General features: G+C 36.5%; 4 protein-coding genes across 4 annotated transcripts; 2 read left to right on the plus strand and 2 right to left on the minus strand.

Annotated features, from left to right (window-relative positions):
- Positions 1–370: 370 nt before the first annotated feature.
- LOC120002280 (probable WRKY transcription factor 57) lies at positions 371–6558 on the minus strand. Its single transcript, XM_038850971.1, has 4 exons — positions 5941–6558; positions 4173–4316; positions 2798–3173; positions 371–873 (listed from the first exon to the last, which is right to left on the minus strand). Exons 1-3 carry the CDS (start codon positions 6336–6338, stop codon positions 2813–2815), a joined length of 903 nt encoding a protein of 300 aa, XP_038706899.1. The 5' UTR covers positions 6339–6558; the 3' UTR covers positions 371–873; positions 2798–2812.
- A 10017-nt stretch (positions 6559–16575) lies between these two features.
- LOC120003102 (putative SNAP25 homologous protein SNAP30) lies at positions 16576–19366 on the plus strand. Its single transcript, XM_038852013.1, has 6 exons — positions 16576–16631; positions 17258–17717; positions 18331–18424; positions 18535–18665; positions 18934–19031; positions 19220–19366. Exons 2-6 carry the CDS (start codon positions 17259–17261, stop codon positions 19317–19319), a joined length of 882 nt encoding a protein of 293 aa, XP_038707941.1. The 5' UTR covers positions 16576–16631; position 17258; the 3' UTR covers positions 19320–19366.
- Positions 19367–20133: 767 nt separating this feature from the next.
- Positions 20134–23435, minus strand: LOC120002206 (probable inactive purple acid phosphatase 2). The gene is made up of 2 exons (XM_038850848.1): positions 22604–23435; positions 20134–21749 (listed from the first exon to the last, which is right to left on the minus strand). The coding sequence occupies exons 1-2, from the start codon at positions 23285–23287 to the stop codon at positions 20487–20489; spliced, it is 1947 nt and encodes a 648-aa protein (XP_038706776.1). The 5' UTR covers positions 23288–23435; the 3' UTR covers positions 20134–20486.
- Positions 23436–26694: 3259 nt separating this feature from the next.
- Positions 26695–26994, plus strand: LOC120002554 (CLAVATA3/ESR (CLE)-related protein 9). The gene has a single exon (XM_038851320.1). The coding sequence runs from the start codon at positions 26695–26697 to the stop codon at positions 26992–26994; it is 300 nt and encodes a 99-aa protein (XP_038707248.1).
- The last annotated feature ends 379 nt before the right edge of the window (positions 26995–27373 follow it).

Raw genomic sequence — 27373 nt, forward strand, 5'->3', positions numbered from 1 at the left:
CAAAAAAAAAAAGTAATTTTAGTCATTAATAGGTTATTAAGGAATGACATGCAAGTTATTTTGACATCTTTAACATATTGATGGATGGTAAACCTAATATTAGGGTTAAGATTTAGGGGTTTAAGGCTAGGGGAGGTATTTTAAAATTTTCAAAAGAGAATCCAGTAGAATTTCTTATAATTGCTTTTTTACTATATAAAGGGCTAGCTATGACACTGTCAGAAAGTCAGTCTTGTGCAATTTATTGAAAAAGAAAAACAGAGAAAAAGTGTCCAGTGAATGTCATCATGGCTAAGTACTAAAGTCAAGGGAATTGTACAGCAAAAGTTGGACAGCAAAGACCAAAGACGTCTTCACAGAGAGCTAGCAATTGGAAGGAAAAAAAGGACGTTTCGTATAAAGAGAATGCATGGGCCGCTGTGAATGAAGCAACATCGAAGTCCACGCAACTAACCAACAACATGGCCCATGCATGTAAACTGTTCCAAGATCTGGCTCTCTCTCTAGTACAATTGCAGGTCTAATTATATATATATATACACATATAATGATTCTAGCTACGCAATATACGAACCTCTACTCTTTTACGTTTATATGCTTATAAACTCAAATCAAATGAGAAAGAAAGAAAGACATTGACATAATGACCTGCCCATGCGAGCTAGAGCCTGGAACACTTGAATGAAACATGAGAAATTGTCACTTAATAATAGAGTTTTCAGGTGACGAAGGACTCTCACTTTGAGCTCAAAAAATGGCTTCGATCTCGTCTCGTCATTCATCAAATTCCATAAATGGGAATGATCACTCTACAATATAATTAGTACTGTCTGTCTGTCTGTCTGTCTCTCCACTATGACAGCACTGCATGGCCTGTACGTACCGATACTGTTAAGAAATATTAAAATAAACATAATAATAAATGGACTAAAAAGCATAAACACTCACTGATCATATATTATTAAATTGATAATGATCATACAAATCCAAAGCATCCATTTACATGACTATTTATACATAAACATTAAACCTTAAATAGATTTTGAAATTCTAAATTCTAAACCCTAAATCCTAAGCCCTAAAATTGAAAAATCTAGCTAAACCCTAAATCTTAAATTCTAAACCATAAATATTAATTCTTTAACTCCTAAACTCTAATATGTCATTTTCAAACAAACAAAACTACGATTTAACAAGAACTTGGGGAGAATTGTAATTGAAAATTACAGCCTCTCCCATCGCAGAATATTTATGCTTAGGTGAACAATACAACTAGTGGTTCATCTTATAGCATCATGGTCATAAGATTTTTTTTTTACGCAAGTTGCTTCCAACCACATCTTTTTCTTGCAAAAGCAATCTAAATCCTAAACTCTAAACCATAAATATTAATTCTTAAGCCCTAAACTCTTAGCATGTCATTTGCAACAAACAATACTATTATTTTACATGATTTTGGGGATAATTGTAATTGAATATTGGAGCCCCTCCCATCCCAGAATATTTACGCTTAGACAAAGAATACAACTAGTGATTCATCTTAGAATATTGTGGTCATAAAATATCTCTTTATACAAGTTGCTTCCGACCACATCTTTTTCTTGCAAAAGCAATTTAGATAAGGAAGCAACAATAATTAGGGAGATAAGGTAGTCCCAATACATACATAAATGCATCAGACCAAAGCTACAGTACGTAGCCATAATTTTGCAACAAGTAGCTGCAATGATGCATTCCCACAAGGAAGCAAGTACACAGTACATATCACAAACCAAGGAAGTGGTCCACCCATACATATATATAAATCCAACCAACTATATATATAGTATATACACGTGTTTACCATAGGTCACATCATGAGTGGTGTAATTAGTGTTATTGTCAAATGTAAGGGGCAATAATATTGTTAAGCCCTAATATTATAAGAGCCAGATTTGCAGTACAAGCATGTATATAGACACTCTTCTCTCACTGGAAGTTTTGAGTCTTTGACTATTCAAACACTATCAATGCAAATCTTTTTTAGTGTTTGGCAGTACAATTTACTCATAAAAATACTTTAAGACAAATTAATTCTTTAAATTCTTCTATCCTAAAAAGTCATGCATATTATACAAGTAAATGTTTTAAGGAACCTTGCCTTGCTAACTTTTTATAAGGACTCAAAACAAGTTAACCAATTACTTTTTGCTTTTTTTTTTGGTTAAATCAGAACTTTGCTAATGATAAAGAATTAAACAAGACAAATCAAGAACCTTACAGCAGTCCACAGACGATCAAGATCCCAACCCAACTAAACAACAAAAGAAAGAAATGGATCTTCAACAAGGCAACGGCAGAATGACAAGAACCAGCCAAAGAAAAGAAACGAGCCACAATAAAATCAGAACCCCCAAACTCCAAAAATAAGGGATAAACAAGGCAATCAACTCCCAGAACAATACCATGAAATTAAAAAAAATTCTGAGAAACTTTTTGGCCGGCTAATAATAAGTAAGAGCTAGTGATATATATGGTGAGTTACATGGGAATAACAACATGGAGACCTTCAGAATTTATAAGCGCCTTAAAATATAAATAATTTTTGTAAATGAGTTGTACTACTATAGACTAAAAAAAGATTGCACTGAAAATTTTCTCCAATGAACAAATGTTGGGAATATCTAACATTCTAACTCCATTATATATCTAACATGCATACTCTGACGTGCTCGTACTTGGTGAAACCGACACACCGTAACAAAAGGCTTCAACAAAAGGCTTCACAAGATGCTGTATTAACGAATACATATCATACCTATAAAGTTGGGTGTCATCTTTTACGCATCCCACGAGGCACAATATCTCCAAGCAATCCATCATCTGAATTAGGTACCCGCACAGAACTGGTTCGATCTCTTGCTTGGCCTAGTTGTTGTTGGTGCAATTGTGTGTTGCTTGGAGGGTTTTCTCCAGGTAACTGAACGCCTGGATAATAAAATTGTGACATTGGCAGCGTCAAATGGCCAGCGGCAAAGGCAGCTTCATGGCTAATAATTCCACCACGGGGGAACCCGACAGTATGATGGCAGTGTTGGCCTTCGTAAGTTGTAATTACAATTGTGGGATCTTCAGAGGACCGCTCCACCCTCTTTTTTACTGTGCATTTACTGTTTGTGCACCGGTAGTAGCTTCTGCAAATTAATTTTTATCATATTTTCAGTAGAGAATATACAAGTGCTCTGCACTTGAATAAATAATATATATATAGATAAAAGGTAAACAACTCCATGAGCAAGGTGCCACATTGAGCATAGTCGGGAATACCTTCGAGAGGTTGTTTTCAGAAATGGAACATGTGACATCTAAATTACACTCCTGCAACTCTACCACTGAGCATAAAAACACTTATTATTGTTTTGATTGATGACATCTTAGAAATGCATTTTAAAATAGTATGTTCTAGTTAGAGGATTCACAGTTGTTGGAAGTTTATGAATTATATAAAACAGATTTTTGTATGATAGCTTTTCTTTGTTATGTTCATTTTCTTTTGAAGGACTTCTTTCACATACAAAGATATTTGCCTATGTGTAAGATATTTACCTCTTCTTATTCAGTAGTATGCCTAGGCTTTTGTGTCTTTCATACCTTGTAGGGTATTTCAACTATTAGTAGAAAGGCAACAACGCGTTTCTCTATAACAATATGAGGGTATAACTGGAATAAAGTTAATTTGATGGAGACAAAAAACAGAGAAATCTTGTGAAATGCTGGTGAAATTGTTAAAAATTTTAGCAATTGAGATATACTATAAATGCTACATAAAAATCTATTGGATTATGTGTCCGAAAATTGTTGTTTGAATGACTACCAGCATTTGCATTTATACTAGCAAGTAGTATAAATGCTAGTAAAAAAACTGTTCCAAATGGAGTCAATATATATAGTTTGTCATTTGATTTTTCAAGAAACCTCTCGAATTTCTTAGAAACTGTCCTATTTACAAAATAAGCATGCATGTGTAGAACATGAAAACACTAGAACATAACAAAATATAGAGAAAGCTACACAGAGAGGCAAAATATGTTGACAACTAATGACAGATATATTTAAAACTATCCAAAACAAGATCACATAAATTTTCAGAACAGAGAAAGTGGGGGGAAATAAAAAAGAAAATGTTGACAAACCTTGGAAATGGACTATTTTTTACTGCCTTCTGTCCATATTTTCGCCAGCGGTAGCCATCTTCAAGATGATCAACGTCACTCTTGGTCATGAATGCAAAACGTGGCTGCCGGACTCTTTTCTGTCCCTTCTTTTTCATCTGGGTCCTACAAGAATATTCGACCTAATCGAAGTTATGAAGATTAAACTAATTACATATAATCAAACGAATAAGCGACTGATATCTTTTCAATGGAATTATAATATCACAAAGTGCAAGTAATTAAAAAGAAAATTAAAGAACAGATCATTATTATGGTTACTTTCATCATGAAACAAATATCACTTGAAGACGAAGTGTGATGGAAAGCCCAACCCACCAGCATGATATTGTAGGCCCTGGGCCGTCTCAGCCTAAAAACCACTTTAAAACTCGTCATGTAGTTAAGGAAGTTTGCCCATATAAAACACTTCGATCACAAGCCCTCACCCAAGCGATGTGAGATGAAGGGTCTGTAACATGAATTTACATCAATTTCCTCTCTCTTCATGTGGGCTTATGTCTGCTTTAATACCAAATGATGGAAAACTCAACCCACCAGTATGATATTGTAGGTCTTGGGCCATCTCAGCCCAATAACCACTTTAAAACACGTCATGCTAGTTAAGGAAGGAAGGGTTTGCCCATATAAAGCACTTCACAAGCTTTCACCCAAGCGATTTGGGACGAAGGGTGAATTCACATCAAAGTGCACCCGTATACATATATAATTTCAAACCTACATGGAAATCCCATCCTACATTAGATAAAACATGTCCATTTATGGAAACACTGTGTTCATACATCAATCTTTGAACAACTCACACAAATACAGCCATAAAAAAAAAAGGAGGCTTTATGCTTTACAGTTTTAGCATGAAAGTGCAAAGGCATTAATTTGACTAGCTAGATTACCATGCCCAGTACAGAAATTAGGCAGAAAAATCATACAAATCATGCATGTCAAATAGATTAGAAAAAACAAAAAAAAACAAACAAACAAACAAGGAAAAAAGTGTGATCAATTAACTCATAAAGAGAAGCATCATGTCACGTAACTTACAGACATGGAATCTCATTTGATATAATTATTTACATAACACCACCTTACAACACTGTGAGGGGATGAATGTAGAACATAAAACAAGCCTCGACGAGCATCCCAAAATTAATCACTACAAAAAGAAAAAGTGTACTTCTAGTTCTAACTCATTTTAAAAGAAAGAAACTAGAAAACAGTATCTAATTAATATATCCTCGCTTTATCTAATCTAAATTTATGTAATTAAAATCGGGACCTAAAATGTTTTTTTTTAACAACATCGATCGTTAACGTCCTTTTATTTACTATAGAAAGAATACCGCACGCCATTCGCGCCGCAACAACGGCGCTGTTAAAGAGACTCCAAATAATGTTTGCTACCCTTTATTCTCGCGAATTCCCCCAATGAGACCTATATGTTGAACTAAATTACGAAAATGCCTGACCACTTGCATGAGCAAAACAGGGTTTGTTTTTTTATGGTTGTTCGTTTCTAAAGTATGGTGGTGTACGGAAGGGCACGGAATTTGCACCGTCCCTCCGAAGCCAATATTCGTTAGGGCCCTCCGCTTCTGGTGTGTGTGGCAAGTGGAACCTGTCATTTTACCCTCCAAATACAAGTTAATTACGATTTTATTCACCTGGAGGGAGAGAGACAGAGAGAGAGTTTATATGGATGAATTGGAATACTGGTATCGTTTGCACTCACGAAATCTCGGCAGCTTTCCCGCCGGAACCAGCCGATTTCTCCGGTGGATCTTCGCTGGAGCTCGAAGAAACAGACGGATTCGATGCGGAAACTTCTCCAACATAAGATCCGGGCAGGAGGGCCATGTCGGAGCTCCAAAAATCTCTGCTGCTGTTAGTCTGAGGCAACTCCGTCACTGTTCCCGCCAAATCGGAGCTCTCGTCCGCTTCGATCCGCTGCAGCTCTCCAAGTCGTTCGGTGTTTTCCGATTGAAGATTCCATCCGAATTCGCTGAGGATGCTGCTCTCTCCATCGCTCGGGAAGAAGTAATTGACCCTGTCCACATCAGCTCCGATCGTCCAGCTTGAATCGCTGTTGATCCCAGTCCCACCTGGATCGGGTTTATCTGCGTCATCCATATATATAGTTACGGTGCGACTAATACTGAATCGAATTTAGGGAGAAAATCTGGAGGGGCAAAGCTTAGAGAGAGAAGAAACACTGGAGAAGGTAGAGAGAATATAGGGTTTTGAGTGATCGTTGTTGTGGTTGTGTAGTCGTAGTGTTGGGAAGGACGCGTAGATTATGTACTTTTTTGAAAGTCCTGTCTCGTCAAATCACACATTTCGTTTATCACAGCGAGCGAGAGAGAGAGGAGAGAGAGGAAAAGATAATTTAGAAAAATAAATGGTACGGGAGGCTGATATTTATTAAGGGCTTTTTGAGAGGGTGTGATAATGGGGCCCACGCTCATGTATTATATATTAAATATTATTATATGTGAAAATGAAATGAAAAATGGGGTAAAAAGCAGCTTTCTGACATGTAAAGGAACTTACCTCTTTTAGGTCTCCTTTTGGATTTGATTTTACTTGTCCAAATGAAATGTACTAATTAATCAACCCCTTAATTCATCACTAATAATATCTTATGCAATTTTATGACACAATTTGTATACGTAATTAATATGTTCTTTCCTAATTAACTAGTGTACAAACAGTACAATGATTGAAACACCACCTCTTGATGCCTGCTATATATGTACGATTGATCTGTTGGGTATACATATGTGATCAAGGTTTAATATCAGTTAAGTATGAAGTTTTTGAGGGTGACTAATATAAATTTTAATATTGGTTGTTATTTAGCACTTGTAGGATTTTAACCTTCAATTTGTTCGAAATCTTAAGGAGAGACTACCACTAGATCAACATTATTTTATTTTTATGAGAAAATTAAGTGGTTAATTTACACAAAAGGACCCACAGCATATTTCCATAACATTTTAGGTTTAGATGAGTGTAAAAAATGTATATGAACCCACACGTGCATGCGTGAGCGAATGTACACACAAACGACTTAGGGTCGTGGCATAGCGATGCGAGCGAGGACAATTTGAGAGCAAATACTATGTGTTACTCGTAAGATCGATGAGAATAGAAATCACATGAAGAGAAGTCATGTGGCTCACAAAAAATGACGAAGAGCAAAACCACTAATGAGAACGAGTAGAAAACATGTGATAATAAGAGCCATGTGTCTCAAACGAAAACAATGGAGGGTCATGTGTCCTAATATTGTAGGGCACTTGAAGTAATATTGTCAAAAGTGTATAATATCTCTCGCATAACTGTATTTTTATTTTTTTTTTGCCTTCTAAGAAAGAAGGTCAAGCAGTACTAATTGTGACGCCACCACAAAATGCAAGAAAAACAATTTATGCTTAATAAATGCATCAAAACTTAATTACTTATATAATTTTGTATGTATAGTCGATGTCATGGCCATTATTAATTGACAATCAGGGGATAGTTGAACCTAATTATTATGTATAAGCCAAAAAAAATATGTGTCAATAATTATTCCATTGATGGATGATCGATTTTATTTAGTTGTTTGAGAGGGAAAAAAGGAATCAATTTGGCATCCAAAGATCAATAAACTGTTATATAAAGAATATTAAAAGGCACAAAATTGTACTTAAAAATGTGGGAGAAAATTAATTATTAATGTCCTTTTAATTTAACCCAAGCCTAGGAGTAGAGAAATATATATATACATATGGTCCAATGAATTAAGTATGGAAGGACGTATAATTATGCCCTGGGCCTCAGGCTTCGCAAGTGGTTGATAAAGCCTTAATGTGCTGCCTATTACTATCATCTATTAGTTGTAGGTAGAGAGACACCTACCCTCATAATATGATTGATGTAAATAATACCACCAAATTTTCATTATTCAATAATTTGATGTGTACGTTCAAATATTGTGATTTGTTTCGAATATTGGGAGTAGTAATCCCTCTAAAATATGAGGGTTTTTTTTTTTACCAAAATATCACCCTTAGTACAATTAAATACCAGTATATACAAAATTTCTTACTAAAATAGCATTCCACGCCAATACGATTGGATCGATTAGTACATAATTTTTTCAATCATGACAGTCACAATGGCGTGATTGTTTTTTGCCAAATCACACCATTGCAAATGACATAATTAGTGCAACTCCAACAATCACGCCACCCATATTCAAAATTGTCATTCACGCCACTACTGTTGATGACGTGAGGTGATGTGGCCCTGGCCGCCATCAAACAAACGTGCCTCCGTATCTCGAACCCTTGACCTTGATGGTGGGGGGGAGACACTACCACTACACCAGCGCCTTTTTGTTGATGACGTGAGGTGATGTGGCCCCGGCCGCCATCAAACAAACGTGCCTCCGCATCTCGAACCCTTGACCTTGATGGTGGGGGGGAGACACTACCACTACACCAACGCCTTTTTGTTGATGACGTGAGGTGATGTGGCCCCGGCCGCCATCAAACAAACGTACTTCCGTATCTCGAATCCTTGACCTCGATGGTGTGGGGGAGACACTACCACTACACCAGCTCATCAACAACCACCAGTTACATGAATGATTTAGAATTAGGATCCTTGACTGATTAACCGATTCCAATCCATGTTTGCTCACACGGATCTTCCGTTTCTTTGAAAACACATCAGTGCGAGTTCCCCTACCTAGATTGGAAACTCCTGAGGGAGATCCAGATCGAATAGGATCCTTGGCTGCTTTGCCCGATTCCATATCAGGTTTCACGATGCACTGCTCATGAGGGAGATCCCACTTGGTGTTCTTAAGTCTCCATCTTCTTTGATATACCTCCTTTCATGAAGAATCCAAATATACCTCCTTTTAGTTTACATCTGCTGGGGAGTGATGCTTTGCTCAATTTCTATTTAACTATACTCCACATCATATTCCCTTTATCATTCTCTACAGTAAATTTGGAATGATGTGGATGAAAAATTAGGTAATTTTGATGCATATTTACATTGATTGTTTTAGTATTTCAGCCTTCGATCCTCTTTATATTTCAGAGTGGTAATGAGTTTAAGTACGATAATCAGGGCCAGTCCTAATCACTTTAGTGCCCAATACACGTGAAATGGAGTCCTACTGTAAAAAAATCACAAAGTAAAACGGTACTTACACAAATTCATCAACAGTCTCATTCAAACATTTATCAATAATCTCATTCACAAAATTTTCCGTTTTAACATGTTCAGAATTATGTTTACATATCTGCAAATTTGATTATTCGAATACCTAGAAAATATTAAAATAAAACTAACAATAGAATCATTGACAAAAATTAATTAGTTTAACTGTTTAAGCCCAATTATTATGCTCTTAAATAGTTTAATCCCAAGAATTCACCCACAACTCTTTTGGCATGTAATATGCAGTCAACATCCGGTAATAAACTTTAAGAACCTACCAATAATGGGCGAAAATAAAGTAGAATGCGTCATGGAGGTGATTTAAGCGTTAATGGAGGGATGTCCTATTGTCTCTCCTTTTGTTAGTTTTAATATATATTACTGTTTATAAAAAAAGTGAGGAAGAGGAGAGGGAGAAGGGAAGCTCGGATTTATTTTTTATTAGACTTGTAGTGTAATGTAGATTTTGGGCTGGGCTGGGCTAATGAGTTGAGTAATAAAATAATTTTAAAAAAGAGATCCCACACTCATCCACTATGCCACATCAAATTGGGATGACTTTGGAACACCAAAAGTTTGGATACTTATCATTTTCGTAATGTTAGTATTGCATAAGCACCTATACATATGGGTTAGACAAGTTTTGCGCCAAGATATATTCACATAATACCTACTTTTCTATTCAAAATCTGGCCAAAATGCAACCAACAAGGGTTGGCTCGATTGGCAATCGTTTGGGCTAGGCATATGTGTGTCCAATATTCGATTCCTGTCACAAGCGTAATTCTTTGTGGTATTTAAAAAAAAAAAAATCTGGCCAAAATGCACGTCATCTCAACGAATTAGTATTATAGTAGTCCCTAGATTAGCATAAAATTAATCTATTGGTTATGATTTTATCAAAGAAGAAATGATAATTTGTTTTGTATATTGCAGCATATATATCTTAAAGGCAAGTGGCTCATCAAACAACACATGTAGCAAAATCTTCACGTCTATTAGGTTCGATGATTAAACATGCAGGAGTGTGTGTATATACGATCATAGTCATTATGCACACATGCATGTATTATACTTGGAAAAAGAGGCCCACGCACACATATATACATATATATATAGAGAGAGATGCATGGTCACCTTATGGAATCTTCTAAATCATGACTATGATGAATATTGAATAGAATATCATCAGTTGGGCCATTAATAAGATCAATCCAACGGTTGCAATCAAGAAATGAATTTGCCTTTTAACAACTTCAAGAGCCACTGCTTGTAAGCTGTACGTGGGACCTTTCGTAAATTTTACTGCTTGTCCGGTTGTCCCAAGTCCTAACGGAGATACTTGCTGGCTGTCACCCTCATATACACACATATATCAATTCTTCTATGTGGATTTAAATTGCGTACTTAAATATGAACAATTTTTTGAGAATGTTGAAAAGTAAAATGATAATTGGAATCCACTGCTTTGAATCTCATTTGTTTTACAAAAACAACACAAATTGAGTGGTCCGCATTATGAGTCAACATAGGACAATTTCCATTTACCTAACTTTGTATTTGATGACGTTCAAAACTTTATTTGGTTTTGAGAAGGTCACAGCAGCCAGGACCAAGGTCAGGAAGATCATTGTTGTGCCGAAGGGTGATCTACACAAGGAAACACGTAAGCTATGGTGACTCCGAGTGTGTGGTTGGAGTAAAAAAGGAGAGTGCTCGGTGTTCAGAACTCCTCTGATGCAGGCAGAACAACAAAGGAATCAAATCAATGTTTGATTAAAATGATACACTGGAATCCACTAGAAATTGAGAGAAAACTCTTTAGAGTTTTGATATATTTCATAAAAGTAGAAGATAATGACCATTAGGGATGGCTACAACCCTAATATGATGAAAAACACCCCTAATATGATAAAAACACAAAAACATAAAATTACGACAATGCCCTTAAAACAGAAAATGACCCGTTTGAGGCTTTAAACGATGGAATTTAACAAAAAGATGGTGGGGCTGGAGGCCACGACGCCTAGTTTTGGTTAAAACGTTGTTTCGCTTCAATCATTCAAATTTCATTGAATTCAAAAAATGTTACACAAAATCCAATCCAACCAACTCAAGCCCAACAAAATAATTTCTACTAGTTGGTATTTTTGATAAATAACTCCAACTTTCAGACCAATATTATATCATCCTCTCTCAAATTTCTATTAACTATGTTGTAATACAAAGGGTTGGAATCATTGAGCTATGGTGGGGTCCCTTTTATATGAGTGAGAAGAGTTTTAGTTATTGTAGGAGTGGATCTCCTCTCCTTGATCTCCATTGAGATCGTAGGAGGGTGAATCCTATCTCGATTCTGTTCTCTTATGGACTCTTGGTCTTCAAATGAGTTATTTAGGTGATATATAGGACGCCAAGCATGGTGCTCGGTCTTAAAGCAAGGGTAGCTCCTCAAGGAGTTCTCATCCTCGCCTTATTGGAATGCTCGCCTTCTAGTGTTCATCTTCTTCTGGTGTCATATGTTACGACATGTGACACGTTCTTAGTGGAGGTAATTTTAGGTTGTGTTTGGTATCACTTTCAAAAATTTTGAAAACAAAAATAAAAAACAAAAACATAAAACACAAAACATAAAATGAAAACATAAAATTGAAACTTGTTTGGTTGAACACTTAAAACTGAAAACAAAAGCTAAAAGCATAAAACTGAAAAAAAAAAAAAAAGAGTGTGTTTATGCTTTTATTTTCATAATAATTGAATATATCCACACTACTATATTTTTTATAACTGCAACTTTTACTGTGTTTCACCATTAAAAACATCAACAGAAAGAAAAAAAAAGGATAAGAAATAAAACAATAACCCAAAGTATATTTGATTATTGTCTTCGTATCTCTATGCAATTTGCAATCTTAAGTGTAATCTATAATAAATGTAACTAGTTCTGTTTCCAAAACTTTTAAAAACCTCTTTTTCTTATTTTCAAAAATTTTGAAAACCTATTTTGGTTTTCATAAAAACCAAAATAGAAAATACAAACAAACAATATTTTTTGTTTTTATTTTCTATTTTTTGAAAACTAAAACAAGAAACAAAAAACGAAAGTGATACCAAACAGACCCTTAATATCATCAGTATCTTTTCTTAAGTCTGAACTCCACTTCCAACTAATTGTCTATTTTTAGATTTATGTATTGTCAAACCCTCTAAATTATTCAAAAGAACTAATCTGATCCCATCCGTCCATAATTCGCCAGTTGACTAACAACAAGCACATGTGTATGCGATCAGATAGACCCACGTGTCACTCAAAACTAGCAAAACCCTTTATTTATATGCGACGTTGATGAGTACGGATGATCGAAGACAATGGTGAAGATACGAAATGACGATGATGACCGAGAGAGGAAGAGATGGTGAGAATTTTTTCTATTTTTTTTTTGTGAGAACTTAGGGTTTCGTCTAAGTATATGGGTAATACGAAAGCGCATTGATTAACCGAAATCCAAAATCTACCGAATTATTATATTGGAACAAATTTCAACTTTTAATTATAAAATTGCACTGTTTGAATATTTTGTGACTAAAATGGAAGTTAGGTAATCTTTCGATGAAGAACGGTTGCATTACCTCGACAATGTGGCTCTTTTTTGTCGAATCCAATTTTTAATATTTTTATAAGATTCTTCATTATCATTTATATTATTTGATACAGAAGATGATACAAAATTCTTGACAATTCTGTTATTCATAATTGTGATTGTTCAATTATTTGATTCCATTCGTGCAAAATATATATGAAGTTAAACACTAAGTTACATACTAAAATGATAGATAACTACCACAATGTCATCTTGTTATGGGAATTGAGCACAAAGAAACATAAAAGGAAAAGCCAAACAGGATCACAAAGAAATTGAAAAGATGACTTCATTTGGTTGCGGTTTCATCTTCAGTCTACAGGGTGGACCCCTTTAATTTGCTCCTATAATTTTCTAATTAATTTGATTATGCAATGATTTTCTAAAAGTACTATTTAATCATGTATGTATGTGTATGTGTGTGTGTATATATATATATGTCAATATTACATCATGTGTCCAAGCTATCATGTCTTATGAATTTGTTGTGGTACTCGTGGATATTTTAGACATTAATTAAACACCATACCAATTGAACAAACTAGTTAGGGTTAGTGTGGGGACTATTTTCCCCACTGAAGGTCAGGGGTGGATCCATCATTGGACATAGGGGGTGAAATTTAGTGTGGGGTTCCAGGAACAATGCCTCCATAAATTTTTTTTAAGTTGTACATATATCACTATAATAATATTATTATTAAGATAAAAGTAAAAATCATATCCATAAATTTGATAGAATGTTTATAATTGTTTATTCCGAATTCTGAGGTTTTGATAATATTGCATAATGACCTCATTCGAAATTTGATCAAACACTTCTTTCTCAATATATGTAACCAGACAATCATTGAGCCATTCATCCCCGATTCGATTTCACAATTGCTGCTTCACAGTTTTCATGGATCTTCATAGATGAAAATGCCCTCCCTACAGTTGCAGTTGCCACAGGTAAAATCAATACTAGTGTTATTAGTTAGTTTCTTTGTGGGCTGCTAAGAGTTGGGCCTATACTAAGTTATTAAAACTTATTTATGGGATGCTATACATAGGCGTTAATTGTGGGCTACTAGAGTTTTGGGAGACTATTGTTGGGAACTTAGGCTTGTTATTAGTTATTAAACTTGGTCCATGCACATTACAAAAGAGGCTACTGTTTATTTTTTTTCCTCAATATTTAAGGAGAGGCAAAGTCTTCTAGTAATTTTATTTTTTTAAAAAATATATCTATTACACAACTAATTTTTTTTAAGGTGGGGCGGTCGCCCACCTTTGGTTGTGGATAGATCCGCCCCTGCTTAAGGTATTGTGCATTAAGTCAAGCATGGGCTTGCCCTGCATAGTATTTATTTCACGATAATATCTCACCTCCCCATTCGAACTCATGACCTCTTGGTGAGGGTTACTTATTCTTTGATAATAGACTTTGCATTTGGTTTGCATTCTCGTAATGTCTTTATGTGAGAAACCAATCAAAGACTTGCATGATGGAGGTCTTAGTGGCCACTTGGGTAGAGACAAAACATAGGCTAGTATGGGAGAGAGGTACTATTGGCCTTTAATTGTCGAGGGATATTGAGAATTTTGTGCATAAGTGATTTGTCAGTTAGACTGTGAAGGGACGCTCTCAGAATATTGGGTTGTAATGCCTTTGCCAGTCCCAAATTTGTTGTGGTTGACATATTTTCAAAGATGGGAAAATTTTGTCATGTCGCAAGACATCTGATGCGCATCTCACATTTCCCATTTATTTTCTGAAGAAATTGGGCGGCTGCATAGGGCTCCATTGACTATTACCTTAGCTCTCTATTCTAAGTTTAGTCATTTTTTACTTACTCTGTGGAAGCGGTTTGATACATCTCTTAATTTCAGCAGCACTGCACATCCTCAAACGGATGGGCAGACAAAAATGGTAAATCGAACTTTGGGCAATTTAATTCGTAGTATTTGTGATAATAGAATAAAGTAGTGGGATCATGCCCTTACTCAACCAGAATTCACATACAATAGTGTTGTTCATAGTGTTACTGATAAGTCTCTTTTTTGCCTCAGTATACATGTAGTTTCCTCATCATACAGTTGACGGTGTGACTGCCAACTACTCCTAGAGTCAGTGTCGTTGTAGGCAACCTTGCAGACCAAGCAAAATCCATCCAAGCTGAAGGTAAGAAGAAACTAGACGCGAAAAATTTCAGGTATAAAATTGCTGTTGATAAGCACATTGGGTGAGGTTGTTTAAGAAGGAAGATCTGATCATGGTGTTCTTAGGTAAGGAGTGTTTCCCAGTTAGCCCGTCCAACAAACTAAAGCCTAAGAAGTATGGACCTTTTAAGATCTTGAAGAAAATGAATGATAATGTTTACAAAAATATTAGGGATCGCAGTAAAAAACATCCCAGTAGTGGATCTTATCTCTTGATTGATATAAGTGTAGGGGCTCACAAAACCTGGTGATTGAACCAGAGAGTGACACATCCATTATTAGGATGACTAAGATGCTTGGGATGCTTTTACTGGGATTCCTATCACTTCTGTAATGCCTATGTGGTGGACTTGTCAGCACACATGGGTGTGTCTAACGCCTTCAATGTGTCTAATATGTATGAGTACTACTCCAATGAAGTTGCGCGTTTCCTTGAAGTTTGCTAGAGGACGATCTCTTTTTGAAGTGGGAGGGACTGATGTAGGACTAGTGACAACTTATTAACAAGCAAACCAATTAGTAGGATAAAAAAGTCATGTTGTCAGAATTACGTAAAACTTTGTTGGGAGACTTGTTTCAACGTGGTTGTCATGACTAGTTGATATGCCACTAGTCTCACCCTATTTTTGTCAAATTCCTCTATTTAGAGTCTCAAATGGGCCTTTAGGGCTTTAGGGAGTCATGACTAGTTGATATGCCACTACTCTCACCCTATTTTTGTCAAATTCCTCTATTTAGAGTCTCAAATGGGCCTTTAGGGCTTTAGGGAGTCATGACTAGTTGATATGCCACTAGTCTCACCCTATTTTTGTCAAATTCCACTATTTAGAGTCTCAAATGGGCCTTTAGGGCTTTAGGGACATTTCATAATTTTGCGTTTTATGTTTTTCATTTCATTAGGATTGTGGCCACCTCTAAGGTTCATCATCTTTTCCTCTGAAGAAATTAATCAAAATTTTGAGAGTGTTTTTTTCATGTCTGGTGGATTTAAGTGTTTTTTCTCGATTGGTTTAATCGTAGTTGTAGTTTCCGCCTGCATAACATGAGCAAGTTCCCTATTGTATTAGTGATCAATGGTCAAGATTCGTTGAAGAGATCCAACGGCTACGAAAGGGAAACCGCATCATAGCCACCCACGTTTGAGGGGATCTCTTTATTTTCGCGGCTCCTCCCATTTTGTTTGATTTTTGTTTTAAAAAATAGAATTATAATTCTCTCTTCTTTCTTCTTCCCCTTCCATTTCAAAACTTTCCATTGATATTAAATTTATCAACAAAACCATCCCCTTACTTTTGGTTCTAAGACTCCTCACAAGATTGACCAAAATCCAAGTTTCCGGCAAACTTTCTTTCAGGAACTTCAGGTGTACATTTCTTTCTTTTTTTCATTTTTTAGACTATTTGGGTCCTGATTGGACCCGCATTTTGTTGGATTTGATAATTTTTCATAATGTTTGATATAATCTTTTCCTTTTCGTTGTATTTGCTCTGCAATCTTGGTCCGCTGCTTCCTTCACATTGTCTTGATTGGATGCTTTGCTAATGTAATTTGTTCTTGGTCTGTATCTATTTGCACTTCTTCTGTTTGTTAGTTTTCCTGAGAAAGTAAGTTTGACCCAAGAAAACCAAACCTAGTTGATTTATTTATGTCGGCATTTCGAGTAGGATTTCAATTTCATGGTTAATTTTTAATTTTATTTTTTTTGTAATTCAACATAAATATATGTTAATTGAGTCTTTCCAGTGTATCATACATCCCAAGTTGAGATTTTGATTAATATTATATTCCTAAAAGCCCTTTTTATCAGCATTGGATATCCTTGCCTGGCAATGCGAAGAACATGTCATTAATTTAGCATTGTGTATATATGACTGATTTCTGAATGAATCTCTGTCGTCATTCCAGAGGTTGTTGTTTTACTATCTTCTTGCTTCAATTTTCCACTGATCAACAGCAAGAAAGTTGACACACATCATTTCCTCAATCTAGGATGTTTGGATTTTGGAAATCACCTGGAGATAATAAGATTACCAAGCAAAGTTCACTAGACCCACCTGGTTCTTCCAATTCTAATCCTTTTAATTCGGACTCTGAGCATGACAAGCAAACCCTTAGGCCTGCAAGGCGAACTGCTTCCGAGCCTGTGCTCATGATCCCCGCCAGCCCTTTGGATGATAATTATGGGGGGAAGGGGACTTCCTCTTCATCATCCTTGTACAAGAATGATTTCCGTGATTCTGGAGGACTAGAGAACCAAAGTGTGCAAGAACTGGAAAATTACGCCGTATACAAGTCTGAGGAGACTACAAAAAGTGTGAATAATTGCCTTAGGATTGCTGAAAATATCAGAGAGGATGCTACAAAGACCCTTGACATGCTGCATAACCAGGGTGATCAAATAACGAGGACTCACAACATGTGTGTTGATATGGACAAGGATTTGAGTAAGGTGAGTTTTTCAGTAAATTTTTTTCTCTCTCTCTCCAGCAGTGTGCTACCTTATTTCCTACGGACAAGAATTTGGGGCTAGAGGGGCTCCTCAAGAACTAGCTTATTTGCATTCAACTTTCGCTGGTTAATGCAAAACAGTTCCAAATTATCGCATGATGTACCTGCTTATGATCAATAACTTTGTTGTCTTGAAAACAATAAGATACAGAAACAAACTTCTGTCAATGAATAATGAGGTAATTCGGGGCAGCTAAAATATGCTTATATAAGTGCTTTCTTCGAACAAAGCACAAAGCCAAGAATAACATTGTGTGAATTCTGTGTTCAATTTTTCATCTTAGAAATGTTGTCCACCAAATACTTTTGTTTGCAATTCATGATTTGTGCCATATCATCACGATTTGAGCACAACGTGAGACCGGCGAGGGCACTTCTTACTAGCCCTTTGGCTCTATGAAATGAAAATTTGGAGTTCAGTAATTGTTTTATGTCCGATACCTGATTGTAGTTACTATGTTTGCACTTCCTACTATTTAATTCTTTTTAATTTCTCCAAAGAATATTTTTATTGATGGGTGATGCTTATGGCAATTTCATAATGGAAATATCAGGGTGAAAAGCTTTTAAATAATCTTGGAGGCATGTTCTCTAAGACATGGAAGCCAAAGAAGACCAAAGACATCGCGGGCCCTGTGATCACAGCAGGTTTTTGTTTCAAAGCTATGAATGGCTTGTTTCATCCTCTCACCATATTCATGTGACTTGACCTGTTCACTGAGTTTGTGTTCTAATTATTTACATACTCATCCTGGCAGATAATCCATCCAAGAAAAGTGAGAACCACAAAGAGCAGCGGAAAAAGTTGGGTTTAGTCCCTAAAGGTAAAGCGCCTTCAGCTCCTAGAACACCGACTCCTGAACCAGCAAATGCCCTGCAGAAAGTCAAGGTTTGTACTGGCAACTCAATCAAAATTTAGTATTGCCGTTCCTCCAAAGTCTTATATTTTTAACATTCTACTTTTTCATTTACTTGCTTAGTATAGGAAATGATTCCTAGAGATCCATCCATAACCAGAAATCCAATTTTTAATTTAATTTGTTGTATGGTCATTCAATTCAAGTTCAATATCATGATTTTGTTAGTTAATCTCAGGTTCTATTTAGAGTCTTATTAAGTAATTTCTGAATCTATTTCTGTGCTTCTGCCAAAACCAGGTAGAGAAGACCAAACAAGATGATGCACTTTCAGATCTAAGTAATATCTTGGGTGACTTAAAGGGTATGGCTGCCGATATGGGAAGTGAGCTCGACAGGTCAGTTAAAAATAGTTTCTCAGACATGTTAAAGAAAACGAACATTTGCTATCAGTTCATACAAAATAACTTCATCATCAAAACGATATGCGCAATACTTTGAGATTCCTTGCTGTGACAATTCTTATCTTGTTTCACAATCTCATAGAGTTTTGCTCTTGATGATTGTTGTATGTGTTCCAATGCAGGCAAAATAAAGCTCTGGACCATCTATCTGATGATGTGGATGAACTGAACTCTCGAGTGAAAGGTGCCAATCAACGAGCACGACATTTGCTTGGGAAGTGAGACAACAAACATCATATCCATATATATCACAGAGTTTCCTTGCTTTGTTTTTTCAGCTCATGTATCAACATTGCTTTCCTTGTGAATTACAGTTTATGTAAATTTATTTTCAAGTTGTAGACATTCACTAGAAGAGTTTTTTTCTTGACAAGTTAAACTTTGTCGAATGATTCTGTTGTACATTGATTTAGACATGATATCACTATGCTGATGTATAGAAGAGAAGAGCTAATTGTGCCAAGTATAAGGAGGATATGGGATTGGGGGAGCTCCAATTGCTTAAAGTTTCAGTAGCTTGTGCCAAAGTGTACGGAAAGCTGATTTTTTTTGTGACAAAGAATGATACCATACAAGCTTGCCCTTTAGACATCAAAAGGTTGAAATGGGTAACAACACGGAGTTCCTACATCCATTGCTTGTCTTTTCGTTGATTGGACTACTTTTACAACTTTCAATCATCATTGAATCATATGTACAGGAGACATGAAAAAATCAAGATGCATCAAGCAATGATAAATTGTGACCTACTTGTTTGCTGTTAAAACTTCTATCAACAAATAAATTGCGCCTGCGACGATTGAAGAACTTGAAAACTTTTGGAGGGACTACAGTGCTAAAAAGCTCTAACAAATCAAGACTATAGAGCAGAAGGAAAAATTCCAGGAACCAATTCCCCCAGTGACAGAACATTTTATAGTTACGATACTGCAGGATCGCGCTTGCTGATAACTCCTCAGTGCTCCTCTCATTTCAGTATTTCACCACATAACAGATAAAAAGTAATAACAAAAATATGAAAAAAAAAAGAGGAAAATACAAAGATCTTGTACACCCATTGCATTTAAGTAAACGTAAAGCTAGATACATTGTACATCTTAATTTAACATGCCAATGACTGTTCAATGTTGCATAAACAACATTAAACAAGTCATTGCCTGTAGCCTGTAGTTGACATCTAACATAGAAAAACTTACATATGTACAATGGCAATGAGTAACACCGGTGAACATGACAAGCGTTTTTGTATGCTAGATTCCTAACATCTCCAAAAATAGGAGACCTTAGAGTGGAGACAACCATCTGTTATGCTTCATTCTCCAAGCAACAATGAAGCTTTGAAACGGCAGTGCATCTCTGACCTCTCCGGTAAACTGAATGTTCCACATTTCATATATCCTCACTTTTTACAGGAGTCCAACTGTTTGTCGAGGTATTTTGTTTTCTGGTATGCGAAATGAACCCAAGAATATAGCCCATAAAAGCCCCAAGCAACAGCACACTTGCTCCTTTCACATACCATGAGAATGAAGATTCCACCCCCTCTACACTGCCTAAAGAAACATCACCACCACCACTGAGAACTTGGCCCGATGCAAGAATCTCAACCATATCATGCACCTCCCCGTCATGGTTTCCCACATAAGAGAGGGTAAGCTTTTCCTTTGTGGCGAACAATCTGGTGTATCCAAACTCACCTCCACGGTACAAAGACCGCTCAGGCTGTGGAAAGATGGGGAGATCCTGGTGGTCAGGTCTAGGTTCCCAGATTGGTTGCCAGTCTTGTCCTGCCATCCCAATAACAACATGAACTGGAAATGCCTTCCAATCCTCTCCACTCAGTCCCAAGCTTCCACAGGTGAAGTTATTTATTGGACAAAACCTCTCATATCTATGGACATGACCCCACAACGCAAGGGTCACATTATTCTTCACAAATAATGGTTCCAGGTGCTCTAGCATTTTCTCCCTAAATGGGGCATCCCTATTTTCGTGGCTGGTTGTGTACATTGGCCTGTGCCCTTGGACTACCACAAAAGGGGTTTTGCTCCTATTAACAGATTCCAGGTCATGCTTGATAAATTCATACTGTCTACTCCCAGGAAGAAAATTTGTCTCAGTTGACATGTACACAAAATGGACTATCCCCACATTAAATGAATAGTAAAGGTTTCTAGTTGCAGGGGCATGATTTCCAGATGGTTCAGAGGAGTTCCCAGGCATGTTAAATCGAAGGCTATAGGGCACTCCACATTCGCCACCTCCATCAGTTCCATAAATTGAATAGGACCAATCAGGTCTCCATGGCTGTAAGGGCCAATCATATTCATGATTACCAATGCATACATGGTATGGAACTTTGGAAGCAACAGATTCAATTTGAGCAAAAAAGTTGTCCCACACCCATGCATAACCTCTAGCATAGCTGATGTCTCCAATATGTGACACAAAAGCAGGCCGATCACCAAGAGCTTTTATGTCGCGGAGGATCCACTTTATTGTTGATATGCTTTCATCTTGAGTGCGAATAAAGGTTGAGTAAGGCGTTGCAGTTCCCATGTCTCCAAACAGAAATGCTACTGTTTCATCCAGGTCTTCATTTCTTGACATGAAGCTATGAGTTTCGCTCCAACCTTTGGAGTCACTCCCCACCTTCCATGGGAAAAAAAAGAAGGAAAAAAAAAAACAAAGTTCTTAGTCAGACCTCCCATAAAAAGACAAAGTTCTTTCTCAGAGGGAGGAAGAGACTTTTTGAGAACAAACACTTGGCGCATGATGCTTTGATTGCTAATCCAAAATTATAGTGTGTGAGGACAACTGCATCAGTAACCTTATTGCCTATAAGTAATCTAGCATACATTCTATCAGAGCAGTATAATACTATAATCTCAAGTCTCTGCCGGATGTGTGAATTAATGTGCCTATTTTGAGAACTATCCTGAATCATTCTACAACAAGAAAGCTATTGTGACAATGTGCCTCCGCGAAAGTGCTCTCATGAAAATCACTACAATCTAGCTCCTTATTGATAATGCAAAAGCTACTTTGAGATAATATTGAAACAACTTATCAGAGTAAATCAGCCCAAAACCACTCCACAAATCAAGTATCAGTAAAAAGAATATAACAATTCCTTTGCTATATGAACCAAGAATCCCAAGTTACGAATTACATACATTAAAAGAAACCAGAAAATGAATAGAATCATATCAGATAAAGGTTGTTCTTTATCCTATCCCTAAAGTTCCACACAACTCAACCATCAAAAAATCCAAAGAATTGGACCAAATAATTCAACTCTACTGGTAAAAGAATACATACATACAAACATATATATATATATATATATATATATATATATATATATATATATATATATAATCAATGATCTTTAAATTCAGAAAATAGAAAAACTAAAATTGAAGGCTTTACTTATCATGGATAAATAACAATTAAGCAAACCATAAAAATTTATATCTTTAAAAAAGAACATAAATTTTGATTACCTGATAATAGTATCTGACTCCTTTCTTCAAATCCTTCATGACTGCATCATGGATCCATCCGGGATCTCTCCACCCAGTACTCTCATTCGCCGGTCTATCACACATGTGCTCTCTCTCATACCTATCCACGCGCGTAGCCGCCACGTGAACAAACGCTCCGTCCTCTAACCCATACCTGACGTACCTCTCCTCTCTATCTCCGGTCACGAACATCACCCGCATCTCCTCTTCATTATCCGTGTACGCCAGATGAATCTGTTCCACCCGATCATCCGACCCGAAGAAACCAACCTCCTCCGACTTGGCCAACAAATGTGCCGTACCAGGAAGGGGATTTTGGTCGTGATCGTGGCGATTGGGATTGACCTCGGACTCCGTCCAGCGGAAGATCCGTAAGGAGTAATTGGAGCGGAGGTTGATGAGGGGCATTGATATGGAGCCCGACCCGGATTTCCATGACGGTGACGAGGAGAGGAACTTGTAGCCAATGAAGTTGTCGTGGCGTGAGTCAGGAGGGGAGTAGAGGCCGAGCCAGTCGAGCTTGGAAGGTGACTCGACACCAGACCATTGGATCTGGATTGTGTCCCCCGATTTGGCGAGCGTTTTGGGGGAGACGGAGATGGTGACTTCGGAGAGAGACGGAGGAGGGAGAAGGAGGAGCGAGAGGAGAATGAGAGGTATCATGGTGGTGGTGCGTTTTGGGGGGATTGTGTGCGAGAGAGAAGGATATGAGAGGCAAAGGAAGGTGAAGGTTGTCAATGGCCGGTGGCCATTGATCAATCAGAAGGTGAGCTCTGATTGCTGCTTAGCACCAACAGTAAGAAAGATTTAGACTACAATTTACGTTATTAGGTATATTCTGTTAAATTTTTTTCCTTTTGTAAGGATATTCTGATAAATAATTAAATATTTAAATATTAACAAAACATATTTTCTAAATTCATGTATTTTTTTGAAAATGATCCATTAAGCCCTTTTACTTTTTATATTTTTTTTATGCTTTTGCGGACATGGACAACTAATTTAGCAACGTGTGATTAATGAAAGTAACCACCTATTGCGGAATATTCGATTTTAGCCATAACCACTTAGAACGAGCTTGTCACCGTAACCATTAACAAAGCACACGAGACTTAAATTTGTGGTGTAGGTTTGTTTGATGATCTGAATTTAGGCTCATATCATATGTTCAAAAGATAAATCTATATGATGTCAATCTTGATTAAAAATATACTTAAATTTGTGACCTTCAATTGAGGAGTTTTAACCAAGAGGACTATCCTTGCTGGTTTATATGACCTTTCTTTGAACAAACACATATTGACTAGTGAGAGAGAGAGAGAGATTTAACGTTTGACAAAAATTCATTGGAAAGTTCACGATCTTTTAACAAAAAAGAGAAACTCTATACATGTTATCCAAGTTTGATTCACAGCCCCACATCTTGTATAAGGCATTATCCATAAAAGAAAAGTCATCACCGAGATCATGCTTAACAAACATATATATATATATATTATACAATCTAGCAATGTATTTGGTCAATCTCATATATATATATATAGTACGTTCATCCAATTAGGAATATTTTGAATTAGTAAAAGACCTAGTATCATCAGGTGTGGTGTCGTCAAATCCAACGCAATCATGCATTGAATGGTGGAAATTTGATGAAATTGACTAGACTAATTCCAGCCCCCATCCCAATGTCTTTTTTTTTTTTTGAGTACGAGTACAAGTACAATATACGACACACCACCAGATCAAGACTAGGAAAGTACATGTGTTAACAAACCTCACGCAAGAGACACAAACCAAGCCCACACAGGGGCAGACTAAGCCCACACACCTTCTTATAAATATGTAGGAGGAAGTGAGACTAGAACTCATGACCTGAAGTCAGAGACATGCAAAGTCAGGGACACTCAACCAATGGCTCAATTGCCCCATCCCAATGTTTTTGGCCTTTAGGTAATATACCATTCTCATTATTTAGGTAAGTGATCTAACTTAAATTTTAAAAAAAATCTTATGATTTTAATAAATAAAAAAAGCTCAAAACTCCAATATTTGTCATTGTATCTACATGGATCTAATTAGGAATGTTTGACAATTTTTTTTTTCAAATACCATTGAGAACTTAACTTTTTATTGGAATCAAACATTTGTCACACATATATTTAACCCAGCCAATTGTCAATCGAACCACTCTCGTTGTTGGGAATGTTTGTCAAATTACAAATACAATAATTCATATGTTAATTTCCATTTTTATGTAAAAATGTAACACCCAGATTTTAGCTTAAGTTTTATTAAGATGTAATATGTGTAATTAAAGAAAGTGGGATAATATTGTAATTTCACTGGTTAACATTGTGTAAAAGTAAGTGTAAAGAGCACCGCCTCTCTCTTGGTAATTATCAAGGCAATAGATTTTCTTGTTATTTCCGCTGGTTTGAACGAAAAACAGAGAGGTTGGTGAACCGCAAGATACAAAAGAGACCCTTTGGAAGGAGTTGAGGCAGTGCAAAGCAAGCAAAGAGACACTACAGCTGTTAAAAGGTTCGAGTATTGGCAAAACTCCATCGAGATCCATAATTTGTTTAGTCGAATATAGGTTGATTTCTGTAAAACCTAGAGGTGGGTATTGATTTATATATGTAAAGTACCAAGTATGTTATACTAAATTAGTAACTCCACCGAGATCATCTCTTGGGTATGGTAAATCCAAATATGGAGGTAGAGTCTTTGTGGCAAGACTAGAAGTTGCACTAAGTCTCTGTGTCAACATAGTAATGTGTTCAATGTGTAGTAATGTATAAATTTAAAAGTTCTTCACGTTTTGGGTTTTCAAGAGAGGAACGGTTATCAAGTAAATGCCAGGACAGAATTTAGCGGAACTAAGTGTGGTCGGCTTGTTGTGAGTGATACTTAAACTCTTATTTTTCACTGAATGGAAGTTCATGGCTATTACTTAATATTTGAACATTTTGTGGTGTGAATTAATATGAAATGTTTTGGCCTATGTGACATTTATATTCAAGTATGACATTTTATGACAGAGAGAGTATGGATTACAGAGGTCTTTGGGACCGCATTTACTGTACACATAGCCTTTGGGGCGTGCAATGAGTGTTTATGTTGTTTTCGCGCGTATGACAAGATTTATGTAATTGTTATCGCTCTGGTTTCTGATCCGTCAACCCAGATGCGAGAGATTGATATGAGTTGTCCATGGCTAAACGATGGTTTATTTAAAATGGTGTTACGAAAATTTATTAGCTTATATTAATCTTTATCGGCATTCTTACAAAGTTAACTTTTAAACCGTATCTCTCATTAGGCTTTGTAAGCTCACGCGTTTTGGTTTTATTTGTAAATCTACTTTCAGATACATAGCTATAGAAGTTGGTTCGTCTCGTTAGAGGTCAAGAAGCACTGTTGACTGGTTGTCCACTTGAAGCCATTAGGATGTATATATTTTGTTTTAATATCTTCTGAATTACAGATAGAATGGTTTGTACTAGACATAAAGAAAGGTTTGTATGATCAAATACTTATGTGACTCTAATTATGGATGCAATGTGCGTGATTAATGCACTAAATATATTGATAGTAGCCAGAGGCTAATGTTCAATATAGCAGGCAAGTTATTCCAAATATAAAGGAAGGTTTGTTGAGATTAGTTAATTAATATGTTTTATTAAATGTTTTAAGAGTAATACGGGAGGTAGGTGTTACAAAAACTTTAGCCCGGCCCCTTAAATTATGATTGCATCTTATATACGTGACTCCTTTAATGGTGGGGGGGTAAGCAAGCGAGGGTGAATCTTGCCGACTTTCTGAAAAACATGTGGCCCTCTGCCCTTTATTTGCTATCGGGAAAAATAAAAAAAACAAAAAAAACTGGTATTTCATTCATGTGTCTCTTGCTTTGCATTATATTAACTAAATACACCCTCACTTTCCATCTCTTCCTTCTCCTCCCTCAATCTCTAAGCCCATCCACTCCCACCATTGACGACCTCTCTCTCTCTCTCTCTCTCTCTCTCTCTCTCTGTTCAACAATATTAGTAGTAGTACGTAGTACAATGTCTTTTCTCCGCATTCTGTTCTCGGCGGTCCTCCTCGTCTTCTTCTTTGCATCTTCAGCCGAGACCGCCTTCTCAAGAAACCAACACAAATATACAACCACCTACAATCACCACCACATGCATTCTTGTCGTGAGAAGATGTACCCAAGATCACTGTGCATTCGGTTCCAGAGTATCAACAACAAACACCTGCCGCCGCCGCCGCCACCTGATTTTCATCATGATGATGAGATTGATCCGAGATATGGCGTGGAGAAGAGACTTGTTCCTTCTGGTCCAAACCCTCTTCACAACTGAATACTGATCCTCTCTATTTAATTTCTTGATGGTTTCTTTGATCTTTTCTTGATCAGAGAGATATATGGGTGCTTCTTTAATTAATTAGCTTCTTAATTGCTTTTAATATTACTACTACTTTGTAATAGCTAGCTAGGCTAAGGCAAGAATTGCTATTTCCATGCTTGTTTTTGTTTACAGTCAAGAACGAACCGTACGTGACATGTTTTAGGAGATGGAGATGGAGATGATCTCATGGTGTTGACAAAGTTGTGTAAAGAGAGGCGAAAACAAGCATGGAAATAGTGTATTTACTTTGTGTTAGTCTCTTTAATTAGGGTAGAGGGTACTACGTAGTGGAGGTGGAAGGAAGGCTCAAGGGAAACACATGACCTTCATT

The sequence above is a fragment of the Tripterygium wilfordii genome, chromosome 7 (assembly GCF_013401445.1).
Source record: "Tripterygium wilfordii isolate XIE 37 chromosome 7, ASM1340144v1, whole genome shotgun sequence".
In the NCBI taxonomy this organism is placed as follows: domain Eukaryota; kingdom Viridiplantae; phylum Streptophyta; class Magnoliopsida; order Celastrales; family Celastraceae; genus Tripterygium; species Tripterygium wilfordii.

Bases quoted from the DNA above. Each gene is read 5' to 3' on its own strand.
- LOC120002280 (XM_038850971.1), bottom strand. From the start codon at position 6,338: ATGGATGACGCAGATAAACCCGATCCAGGTGGGACTGGGATCAACAGC. The intron at 4,317-5,940 runs GTGAGTGCAAAC...ATATTCTTGTAG, and splicing joins GGGAAAGCTGCCGAGATTTC to GACCCAGATGAAAAAGAAGG. The intron at 3,174-4,172 runs GTTTGTCAACAT...ATTAATTTGCAG, and splicing joins AAAAATAGTCCATTTCCAAG to AAGCTACTACCGGTGCACAA.
- LOC120003102 (XM_038852013.1), top strand. From the start codon at position 17,259: ATGTTTGGATTTTGGAAATCACCTGGAGATAATAAGATTACCAAGCAA. The intron at 18,425-18,534 runs GTTTTTGTTTCA...TCATCCTGGCAG, and splicing joins GGGCCCTGTGATCACAGCAG to ATAATCCATCCAAGAAAAGT. The intron at 19,032-19,219 runs GTCAGTTAAAAA...GTTCCAATGCAG, and splicing joins ATGGGAAGTGAGCTCGACAG to GCAAAATAAAGCTCTGGACC.
- LOC120002206 (XM_038850848.1), bottom strand. From the start codon at position 23,287: ATGATACCTCTCATTCTCCTCTCGCTCCTCCTTCTCCCTCCTCCGTCT. The intron at 21,750-22,603 runs GTAATCAAAATT...TTCCCATGGAAG, and splicing joins GAGTCAGATACTATTATCAG to GTGGGGAGTGACTCCAAAGG.
- LOC120002554 (XM_038851320.1), top strand. From the start codon at position 26,695: ATGTCTTTTCTCCGCATTCTGTTCTCGGCGGTCCTCCTCGTCTTCTTC.